A 12,220-nucleotide genomic window follows, 5' to 3' on the forward strand; every position below is an offset into this window, starting at 1 on the left:
AGGTCTTTTCTCAACGTCTACTGTGCTTCCTCAGGATGTCCCTGGGAAAGATGTACTTTACTGTACATTCTCTACAGCGGTCCACTGACACAATATCGTTAAAAACTCCCTGCTCTGGACACACTAAGTAGACAGTGATGCAGGAAAACCATCATTAAGGTTAAAAAACAAAGAATGTGCAGGTTACCTTCACATGTCAATAAAGTTTCTGGAGACGTCCTCGCAACTGTAAAATAACAATAACTTATAAAAGTCCATTCTTGACCTTGAGGACAGTAGTTCAGTCTCACAACAAGGTCCATTTAGTGGCTGTTAGCTTCAGTTGTCACGAAAGTCATGTAATATGACTGAAAGCTCCAGAACAGCTAGTAAATTACATACCTGCAAACTCAGAAGGGCTGAAAATGGTGACACATTTTATACCCCCGTTATGTTGGCACATAACAGCACTTACCTCAAAACTAATGTCTGTGAATTTCTCCATAAACGGTCTCTGCCCCCCCAATTGAAACAATTGAAACTTGTTTCTTGAATCTTGTCCTGATCTAAGACGGGTGAAGCAGGTGTGGGTAGAGGGCAACAGTCCTCTACAGCTTCGTAGCACACTGCATTCATCAACCTACACCAACTTTCAAGCGATCTAATCAAATCAAAAGAATCCCAACTAAACCCTTCTACCCATACTCAGTTTCATGAGGAAGTATGTCACATTATCGAGACAAGACACTTTACTTCCGTTTTGCTGTGACTTAAAAGTCAGTGTCTCTTGAAATGTACTTAGAAATATGCTCTTTATTTCCTCATTTTTATAATGAATGTGACCTAAAACCCTGAGACAGCTGAGTCGAATACAAGAGGATTTGTGTTTCTTAACGATGAACCTGGCTATGTAGTTGATACATCAAATGTCTGGATCACCCACAGGTACATCACTGCATCACTTAGCGAACACTGCTACATCATAGCACAAAACAGCTGCAACAATCAAGAACTAATTCCCAATTAAATTCATGATGTGCTGCTGATTCCTTTAATGCGTCGCTTACTATCTTGAGGCCCTGATCAAGCAGGTGGTGCAAAATTGAAGGGAATCTACTTACAGTAACTGCTATCTTACCGGCTGCCTCTTTGGACGGTACCTGACTTCATTAAAAAAAAATCAAAAAGAGATGAATAAAAAAAATAGAGGTGCTTGTAGATAACCTTGCTCATAGATTTAGCTAAGCTGGTTTTTAGATTAGGAGCGTCTGGAAAATGACATGCTGAACCCTTTCACCCATGAAGGCCTTGTTATCAAAAGAAAGTAGTGGTTTGAAAGAAAATAACAATGAACAGAAGGGTTAACTGTCTGCCTCATCAAGAAGCAGGCCTTCGACTGTGCGCTTCTAACAGGCCCCATTGCTCAAACCAACTCCCTCTTCTCTCAGAAAGCCCATCTCCCGCGGACACAAGCTGGGCTCCCACACAGCATGCCAATGTGTACCACATGTTCAGTGGAGCACCAAGCCTCCGCATGTCCCTCATGAAATATTCATCACCCAGTGCCGACGGAAAAGCTGTGATGTAAGAGATTCCAGCTTCGGTGTCCGGTTTCTGCGCGGCCACAGTGACACAGCAGCTCAGTGAGGTAAGGATGGCTGGGGGCTTCAGATGGTTTACTGCAGGGGTTAAGTTTAAGCACTTGTCTTATAAACTGTGAAATAAGAGTGTATCTCATTGTTTACAATGGATGGTTTTTACTTACTAACCAGGGAATTGGGGCTGCTATATTTTAGCTGAATAGTCACAAAACAGTAGATACGCCTTGGAGTCGATTTTTTGTAATGGACTTTAAACAGGGAATTAACTATTAATCATTAGAAAGTATCAGATGAGATTGTTCTGTATGCCTGAATTCATCTGCAGAGGGGAAATTGAGAAACAATTTGACAGATTTAACGCATCAATTAGTCAAAGGAATCCTATGACTATTAAACAGGAAAGACACTGTACAGATTAAACCAGATCTGAACCCTGACTTAGTAGAATCAGGCTGAATATCTTCCAGATTGGTTGTTGTTTGGTGTTCAGTTTGAGGGGGGTCTGATTAAATGCATAAGTGATCAATAATCTGGTTGTTGGACGATTGGATGGATCTCTGGCATGTCATTTTGGAGTACTATTGGTTACTGTGGCTACTGTAGTCTTGAGTGAGACTATGTTGTAATGGAAATAAAACTGAACTTCACTGCAGAAAGATAATATGTGCATGTGCTAAGCCATCTGTTAATATTTGTCCATTTTCTTCCTGCTTTGAGTCAACAATAGAATTTCATGAAGTAATGCTGCCTTTCTCTTTTTGTCAACATGTTATGAGGATGCATTCATCTTGTTAGAATAAACTTTATTGGACTTAGACAAAACTGTGTTCATGTTCAGTGTGAGCACCCACGTTGTGACTGGTGAACTGACCTGTACAGTGTGAGCACAGAGGTCATACAGAGGTCATGTGCAGAATTAGGCAGATTCAAACTTGTTAACACAATGTACAAGATCAGAGCTGTGGTACGCAACTTGTTTTTGGTGTCGTTGGACATAAATTCCATAATAGTCTTTTAGCAATTTGTAATTCAAGTGCTCTGAGAGAAAACTAGACTTCTGAGACTTAAGTCATCATATAATACATTTTGACTGTGTTTGTCTCACACACCTGCTGAATTTATATATTAGCTTTACTAGTTCCTGGTAGTTCCCTTCTATCTGCCTGTTTTTCTGTCTCACAAGAGGATGGCATGAACAGAATACTGCAGCAAAGCAAAATAATATCCACTCCTCCCTAAATTACCTCTGCTCAAGTTACATGAATTCAAAGTGCTTTTATCTCTAGAAACTTCTTTTCTTTTTTTTTTAACGTAGCCTGGCAATTACCTGCCGGCTGTCGCGTTGGGATGAGGAAGAGGAGGAGGCGCTCTTGTGAACTGGCGTGGAGGTCTTGTTGACTGGCGGGGAGCTCCTCTCCTCAGAGCTCATGGTGCGGCCGTGGGGGCCTCGTTGATAGTGTTGGTGGTGAGACATGGTGGGCACCAGGTGGCTCCGTGGACCTCCCTCAGCACTGGGCTCCGCAGATCAGGAGCATCCTCTGACACTTCCTCACACTCACTGCTTGCTGTTCATCTGAAAAACAAAAGGTTAGGAAGTTACACTATCGCCTCTACTTCGCCTTCCTTATTTTATCGCAGTGCTGTTGTTTATACCAGACAAGAGCCACACTGTCAAACGACTCATGGTCTAGTTTACTCCTTGGAGAAATGAGTATCTGGGCTTCTCCTAGGCTTTCAGAACTATCCTCCCATCAATTTCAATGTTAATCTAACTCACAGATGCTCAGTCGAAACGCCCTTAGCTACTCTTTGAAGCATAGGTTTTTAAGATTCTCCTCATTACATGTGCATTACTGGATAAGTAAACACATTATGTTTGCTTCGAGATTGGTGTAGGACATCTAGAGATTGATATTGTAGTTTTTCGATAAACAAATTGAGTAATCAACAAAACGTTTCAGCTCTAACCTATATTGACTACAGCCTCTAACTGTGTGTCGTCCACTTACTTTAGTTCAACGGCAAACTACATCTACGTATAGCTGCAATGATTAGTACGTAGATTAGTTGATCGACAGCAAATTAATCTGTAGCTATTTAGATAGCCTAACTGATCATTTTTCAAGCAAAAATACCCAGCTCCTCAAATTGGAGAATTTGCTGCTTTATCTTTGTGTTTCTAACTGTTGCTCAGACAAAATAAGACATTTGATGCCATCACCTTGGGCTCTAGAAAACTGTTCACTGCCATTTTTCAAAGTTTTCTGATGTTTTACAGATCAAATGAATATTCAAGAAAATAATTGGCAGATTAATCAAAAATAAAAAGAATCACTGTTTGTAAACACTAGGCTACATCTTCGCACAGGCATTGAACTTTGTTTGCAATCAGGAAATGCGGCAGATCAACCTATCAATTTGACTGTAGTTACTGCATCCACTGCAGAAGATTGAGATCATCCCAGAAGACAGTGTTTGCAACATACATCCTTAAACTTCTAATTACAACTATGATAAAAAGGATATGAGGATACAAATCAATAAAAGAAAGCAATCTGTTGACTGTATGGTCACAAACTGTGATAACCAGCTTATACACAAGCCAACTCTCCCAGAAAAACAACATCCACTGGTTTAAACTATGAAATCTCAGTCATTGTATATATATATATATATATATATATATATATATATATATATATATATATATATATATATATATATATATACAGTGGGGGAAATAAGTATTTGACCCCTTGCTGATTTCGCAGGTTTGCCCACTTACAAAGAATGCAAAAATCTACAATTGTAATCATATGTACATTCTAACAGTGAAAGACAGAATCCTAAAGAAAATTCCAGAAAATCACATCATATGAATTTATTAAAATTGATAACCATCTGATGAGGAAAAACAAGTATTTGACCCCCTGGACAAACAGCAAGTATTCTGGCTCCTACAAGCCAGTTAGTCTTTCTTTAAGACACAGCCCCAATCCGAACCAATTATCTACATCAAATACACCTGCCTCACCTCGTTACCTGTATAAAAGACACCTGTCAACACCCAAACAACCAGCATCCAACATCACCACCATGGGCAAGACAAAAGAGCTTTCTACGGACATCAGGGACAAGATTGTTGATCTGCACAAGGCTGGGATGGGCTACAAGAGAATCGGAAAGCAACTTGGAGAGAAAAGATCAACTGTCGGTGCAGTTATCAGGAAATGGAAGAAGCACCACACCACCGCCAACCTCCCTCGGTCTGGGCCTCCACACAAGATCTTGCCTCGTGGGGTGTCCCTGATCAGCGAACGGTGAGGAATCATCCCAAAACCACAAGGGGGGAACTGATTAATCAACTGAAGGCAGCTGGGACCACAGTTACAAAAGAAACGGTTGGTAACACACTACGCCGTCATGGATTGAAATCCTGCAGCGCACGCAAGGTCCCCCTGCTCAAGAAGAAACATGTACAGGCCCGCATGAAGTTCGCCATTCACCACCTGGACGACTCAGAAGAGGCCTGGAAGAAGGTGATGTGGTCAGATGAGACCAAAATAGAACTTTTTGGCCTCAACTCAACTCGTCGAGTACAACCCAAAGAACACCATCCCCACCGTCAAGCATGGTGGTGGCAACATCATGCTTTGGGGGTGCTTTTCAGCCAAGGGGATGGGACAACTCCATCGTATTGAGGGGAGGATGGACGGGGCCATGTATCGTGGAATTCTGGACCGACATCTCCTTCCCTCAGTGAGAGAGCTGAAGATGGGTCGAGGATGGGTGTTTCAGCACGACAACGACCCTAAGCACACCGCCAAAGCAACAAAAGAGTGGCTGAAGAAGAAGCACATCAAGGTTCTGGAGTGGCCTAGCCAGTCTCCAGACCTGAATCCGATTGAAAATCTTTGGAGGGAGGTTAAAATTCGAGTTGCCAGGCGACAACCTCGGAACCTGAATGATTTGGAGGCTGTCTGCAGGGAGGAGTGGGCCAACATCCCTGCCGAAATGTGCACAAACCTTGTCACCAACTATAAAAACCGTTTGACATCTGTGCTGGCCAATAATGGCTTTTCTAAAAAATATTAACATGCTGTTTGTCCAGGGGGTCAAACACTTGTTTTTCCTCATCAGATGGTTATCAATTTTAATAAATTCATATGATGTGATTTTCTGGAATTTTCTTTGGGATTCTGTCTTTCACTGTTAGAATGTAAATATGATTAAAATTGTAGATTTTTGCATTCTTTGTAAGTGGGCAAACCTGCAAAATCAGCAAGGGGTCAAATACTTATTTCGCCCACTGTATATATATATATATATATATATATATATATATATATATGTAATATTTTTAATAAATATACTAGATCCAAAAGGTCTGGTTAACCTAATGCTCATATAGCAATGGGGAGTGCTTGTTTTCATCATTAGTCATGGCACCGTGTTGCTCCATGCCGACACCCATAATACTGCCTGCAGTGGTGCGCTGTAATTGTTTAAGCTCTCAGGAGGTCTCAGCACTGATAAAACATACATAGATTGTAAGATAGTGGAAAACAAACAGATAAACAGCCGCTGTTTAATTTAAAAACTGAGACACTTGGTGATATACTGAGGATGTAATTGGTCCTTAACAGTGACAAATAGCACAATATTTTTGATCAAATACCTCAATGTTGATAATAATGTGACTTTTGGGGATAACATTCAGAAGATGTAGTATATACAAAAAATAAAAAGTTGGGAAACAGATATAAGTAATGTGGATACAATGAACAAAAAGTAAGACGTAAACAGCAGCTCCACAATAAATCATGTATGGAGGTAAGCAGTGCTGCACTGGTGCGGTTTATTAAGTGCTGCACTTGATGGCAGGACAGTGTGTAGTTTAGAGATGGCCCGATACCACTTTTTTGATTCCCGATACCGATTCCGATACCTGAACTTGCGTATCGGCCGATACCGAGTACCGATCCGATACCAGAGTGTCATATATTTCATTATGTTTTAACAGCTGTATACTACTATCCCTGTATGGATGTGATATGATTTCTATCTTTGTTGTCGGTCTGGCTCAGGTTAAACTCTTTGTGAAACATGAACAAACACAAACAATGAATGCCCCAGAACTTTCTTTTATTCTCCAGTTTGACAGTCAGTTATAACGGAAAAAGAACATAAATAAACTACTTTAATGTAGATTTTCTTCAGGGCTTTATTACGTGGTATCGGATTGGTGCATAAACGCCAGTACTTCCCGATACCAATACCAGCGTTTTAGGCAGTATCGGAGCCGATACCGATACTGGTATCGGTATCGGAACATCTCTATAGTTACTACTATAAGACAATATTATGTTCCAATTGATTAATCGACAGTTGATTGACAGAAAATAAATGATCCATCAACTATTCTAATAATTTATTAACCATTTTTAGGTAATTATGCTAAACATACCCAGGTTATAGCTTCTCAATTGTGAGAATTTGCTGCATTTTTTTTTTTTTTTTTTTTGCGTTTGTCAGCATTTCGATGACATTACCTACGTTTTAGAAAATTATGATGGATATTTTTGCCAGTTTCTGATATTTTATATTAATTACCAGATTAAGAAAAGAATTGTTAGTTGCAGCTCTGGTAAATCTCATATTATAAAATATAACTATATTGCTAAATTGTCCACATCTGTAAGTACTGTACATTTTATTATATATATTATTATATAATTTCATTATAATATTATTATTGGTATTATTATGGGGGCTAGACAACAAGTCTAAAAGACTTACAAAAAATAGTGTGGCAGTACAGGATTATTAACAGGCAGTGATACAATATGTTTGTGCTTACAGGCATTGTATACAACTCTGGAGCACCCGTGGTTTTAACTACAGGATGTGTCTATAAGGCTCTCCCATGTTAGGGGACTTCCCCACTGAACAGCTCTGCACACTTCAGCAGTATGCACTCTCACATGAAAATGTGCAGTATATTCACACACTATAATCTATAATTCAGACCCTTTAAAGTGCTCATATTGTGCTAATTTTCAGGTTCATAATTGCATTTAGAGGTTGTACCAGAATAGGTTTATGTGGTTTAATTTTCAGAAAACACCATATATTTGTTGTACTGCACATTGCGGCAACTCCTCTTTTCACCCTGTGTGTTGAGCTCTCTGTTTTAGCTACAGAGTGAGACATCTCACTTCTGTACAATCCTTGTTGGGAGTCGCACTTGTGCAGTAAGTACTGCTAGCTTGTCAGTTGCAGAGTATGCCACGAGGGAGTGCCACGCTAGCAGCTAGGCGAGCATTATTACATGTGTTACAAAGTGACGCACATTCGTCACGGTAGTAAAGGCTGGACTACAAGAGAGCTGTTTGTGAACAGTGTTTTCTGTTGTAGATGGTAATTCCCTTTGGAGTGGACTTTGGGCTTTTTCACTTTTTTTCACAAAAAGATATATAACACAATAAAGGAAAGGGGAAAAGCCAAAAAGCATAATATGAGCACTTTAACAACGTCATCATCATCCATGCCCTGTCTTAAGCAAACTAGGATCTGAGTTACAGTAAGACAAGGCACAAAATCCATTCAGATAGAGTATTCCACTTAGCCTATTTAATAGATCCACTCACCTTGAGGAAGCAGAAGGGAGAAGTGTACACTTCACTATTTTAATACATTCTTCAATCTGTCAGATAATTGAATGTGGTTGGGATGTTTCAAGACCCTACTGGACAAAGGGGAGCCTTCAGTCACATAAAGCAACAATGGCACTCGTATGCCACAGTCTGGGGAAAAGATCCTTCTGTTCACCCAAAATGAACTCTCAGCTCAATCACACACATAAGTTCCGTCTTTTCGTTTCATGCTCCAGAAAAGTAACAGCATCTGGGGAAAGGGCTTTCCGAGAATCAAAAGTGAGATGTTTTGGGGGGAGAAAATAGTCTTACCTCTGACCACTGCCATCAACTGGTTATATACTATGGAATTAACGTCTTGCTAAATTTAAAGATTCAGGGCCACATGTTCATACAAGGTTCATCGACTCTGCCAGACTGCCCCTTTATTAAAATAAACTGAGTAATGATGATGTTCTTGTCATTTGTTCATATTAACGAAGATCATGTGGTTGTATTCATTAAGACCTGATGGAGTGGATCAGGCCTAGTCGATGAACCATCTTGGTCGGTTGACAGAAAAGTAATTGGCAACTATTTTGAATGTAAAAAATAGTTATAAGCTCATATTATTTTCTTGTTTGAGCACAGAACACAGGGACCAACAGGATGTGAGGTCCATTTTGGAGAAATTTTAATTTAGGTTTGGTGAGCACTTTCTATGGTCCAACAAATATGGCTGCAAAAACAGTTAGAGTGCCTGTAATCATATGAAAAATACTGATGGTAAATTATTTAACTTTCATGAGTCTCTGTTTCTTAAATTAACAAAAACAGTTGTGAGGACCTTTTATGAGGTTTGAGCAGGGTGGCATAGAGACAGCCACCAGCTTTGGGTTCAGTCACCTGCAATAAAAACAATCTGCTCTACTGAAAGGTATGTACAACATGCTTAATTCCTACAGGCTCCAGGGATTTTTGAAGCTGAATATGTGCTATGACCTTAGGGGGTAGCGGCGAGTGAGAAGTCAAATTTCTCCCGCAGGGATCCATAGAATATCATGAACAAAGCAGTGACTATCATCTGTCCTGACGTGGGTCAAGCCAGCGAGAGCAACACAGTGCTGTCGAGAGAGGTTTTGGGGACTGCAGCAATCACACTATCTGTGTGCCCTGCTCTGTGAGATCTGAGAGGGATTTTAAATTTAGACACCCAATATGTCAAGCAGAACTGCAAGACCCAAACACACCAATGAAAAATAATATGAAAGCAATCAGAGATGACTTTCTTCTACATATTTGCATGTTTGCTGCTGTTAGTGTGTGTAAAGCCACACAAATATTAAATGGAATCACTCATCACAAACATGTAATATGATGAAACATGATTGTAACTTAATAGGGTTGGAAAGACATTCATTTCGTTTGTGTTGTCACCAAATCCAAGTCACCCACAATATCACATTATCGACCAGCACTCTACAGTAATCCAAGTTTGCTGATCTGCCCTCTCTGTTGCATAATTAAAGTAGCCAACAAATGCAGACTTATGTTACAGGGTCTTTGAGGACAACTATTGACTAAATTTACAACTAGCTAATAATGCATAATGATCATCACAGTACTGTTTTGACCATTTACTTGGGTGTACAATAGCAGGCCAAAAACATGTAGATCTTGTGTGACATTTGGAAGCAGTAAGTCGCACATCTCTTTAAAGAAGGCCTGTCTTTTTTTTTAAACAACACTAACTGGACAGAGCCAGTTTATCCTGTGCTGCACACATTACATCATCTAGGTAGAGCTGGGTAGCACACTGCAATATTTTTTAAGTACTACTGATTGACTTGTGCCCATGTTGGAAACTACTAAGAACTGAAAATTGGCACTGGATTCTTGTCCAAATTCTGTCAGTTGTTGCCCAGTGTAAACCATGACTTGTTAACTTCATACTGTATCTTATTTAGTATCTTAAGTCATTCCACAGTTTGTTTTTTAGATGTTTGGCTAACTTTGATAAGTGTTAAAAGGGTTTTTGCACCACCTCAGCAAATTATTAGTTATTATAGTACAACAGTACTAACAGTACTATTATTTTGGTATTAAAACTAAAGATCATGTTGACACTGGAATCTGTAAATTTTGAATGATGCCAAGCACTACACTTTCAGAAAATAAAATAACAAAAAACATAACAGAGAATTAACAAGATTATCAAGAATAAATCATTAAAGCAAACCAAAGGAGCACCTAGGCAAGAGTCTTAGGCCTTCAAGCCATATATTAGTCTGGTAACTGCTTCAATTTGTAATGAAAATTTTTGCTTGAATGTGTCAGCTAATTAAATGAGTAAGAATGAGTAATTTTAGGATTTAGGTTACTCCGTACTGTCAATATTACTGAAATGTGGCAAAAAGTGCATCAAAGTGATGTTGGTCTCTGCTTCATACCCTATCCATCTATCAAAGTATAAGGCTCTTACTGCTCTGCAAAGATTGCATTTAAATGGGATGGGGAGACCTTCAGCGGGAGGGTTCTTCAGGCCGGGCCAAGAAATATTTTGGAAAATCAATCATCACTGCTGATCAAAGTAACATCTATTCAAGAAAGCATGCCAGTGACGAGCTACAATTGTGTCCAGCTTCCCAGTCCCCTCTGCTGTTCTTTGATTTATGTGATTCAGGGCTATTTTAAACAACTGCAAAGTCACTGGCTGACCTTCAGTTAAAAAAAAGGAAGCAAAGTAATATTGTGGAGCAATCCTATAAGTGACAGAAGTTGGCTAACTTTCAATTAGTTGGCATCTCAACCCTGACAACATAATGAGTGCAATATAAAAGGATTATGAGTGGAGATCATGTTCATCAATAATACTCTAATACATGAAGAGACAGCTGTCTAATGGGACGTTAGGAGAAGCCATTAAACTCGGTTAAAAAGGTGAAAATGTCAGTGACGCATTAAGTTCTACATCATCAAAGTCCGTTAGAGTTGGCTGCCTGGCTGTTTTATTAGCCTACTCCACAACAACATCCATGTTTTAGGGGTCCTAGCTAAATCGTGATAATGCCCCTGTGATGTTGGGACATGCATGTTTCTATACACGGTCCGAGGGTCATCTCATCCTTGTGTCAGACTAGCAGCAGCTGGCTAAGTCAGCGGTAGCTCGGTAGTAATGTCTGACTGGTCCTCCTCGGTGATTCACTCGGGATGCAAATACAAAAGGATAAGATGCTGGGGTCTCAGTCTGAGCGGATGAATAGAGCACCAAAACAAAGGCTGTAACGGTACACCTTAATTCGACATAGCTTTGTTATGACACGGTAGTGCCCTCTATATAAACACGACTGGCATTGAGATTGCCTTGAAAGGGAGAGAGAAAAGCGTATTGCCTTACCACAGATGCGATGTAATGACCACTTTACAGTTCTTGGCGCAGGAAACAATTGGGGGGGTCTCCCTTCACTGGGCAGAGATTCCCAGCTTCTCAAAGACAAACGGCTTCCATTAGGGTCCACATCGAAATATATATATATATATATATATATATATATATATATATATATATATACATATATATATATATTTCTTCGTATTAAAGACGGGTGCTGTACGGAAGCTAGAACATTATGGAAACTCAAAAAAAAAAGTGCTGCGTTTGCCCGTTTCCTTGAATGCAGTCTGTGATGCTCAGCTCAGCTCAACTGCACTCTGGTTGCTCCTCCCTGCAGCAAGATCGGCTTTGAGCGGGAAGAAATCCCAGGAATGGATCAAGCACTGGCGGACAGTGGCTGGTCACAAAACACGGCTATGGAGTCACATAAACGTCGGACTCTGACTAGCAAATTCGATCTGACCGTAGAGATCTCCCTTTACCTCCATGTATTAACGTCATGCTGTGATGATTTTCCTGATCAGAAAATATAACAGAGTAGGCTACCACAGGTCCACTGATGAACTGGTCAAACATGGGGCAAGGGTGCCACTGCAGGCATAGCCTACTAT

At 39.9% G+C, this 12,220-nt stretch overlaps 1 protein-coding gene across 9 annotated transcripts in view; it reads right to left on the minus strand.

The window, feature by feature from the left end:
* Positions 1-12,220, minus strand: part of osbpl6 (oxysterol binding protein-like 6) — a 41,700-nt gene that overhangs the window by 29,319 nt on the left and 161 nt on the right. For 7 of the 9 annotated variants that reach the window (XM_028591145.1, XM_028591148.1, XM_028591150.1 and 4 more), the window contains exons 1-2: positions 11,613-11,757; positions 2,908-3,153 (exon numbers count right to left, since the gene is read on the minus strand). In XM_028591145.1, the coding sequence (XP_028446946.1) occupies positions 2,908-3,054 (147 nt within the window). In that variant the 5' untranslated portion in view covers positions 3,055-3,153; positions 11,613-11,757. Of the gene's footprint in view, positions 1-454; positions 644-2,907; positions 3,154-11,612; positions 11,758-12,220 lie in introns of those variants that run through there. The other 2 variants (XM_028591143.1, XM_028591151.1) reach the window with 2 other exon arrangements.

This window comes from Perca flavescens, chromosome 11, assembly GCF_004354835.1.
Source record: "Perca flavescens isolate YP-PL-M2 chromosome 11, PFLA_1.0, whole genome shotgun sequence".
NCBI lineage: Eukaryota > Metazoa > Chordata > Actinopteri > Perciformes > Percidae > Perca > Perca flavescens.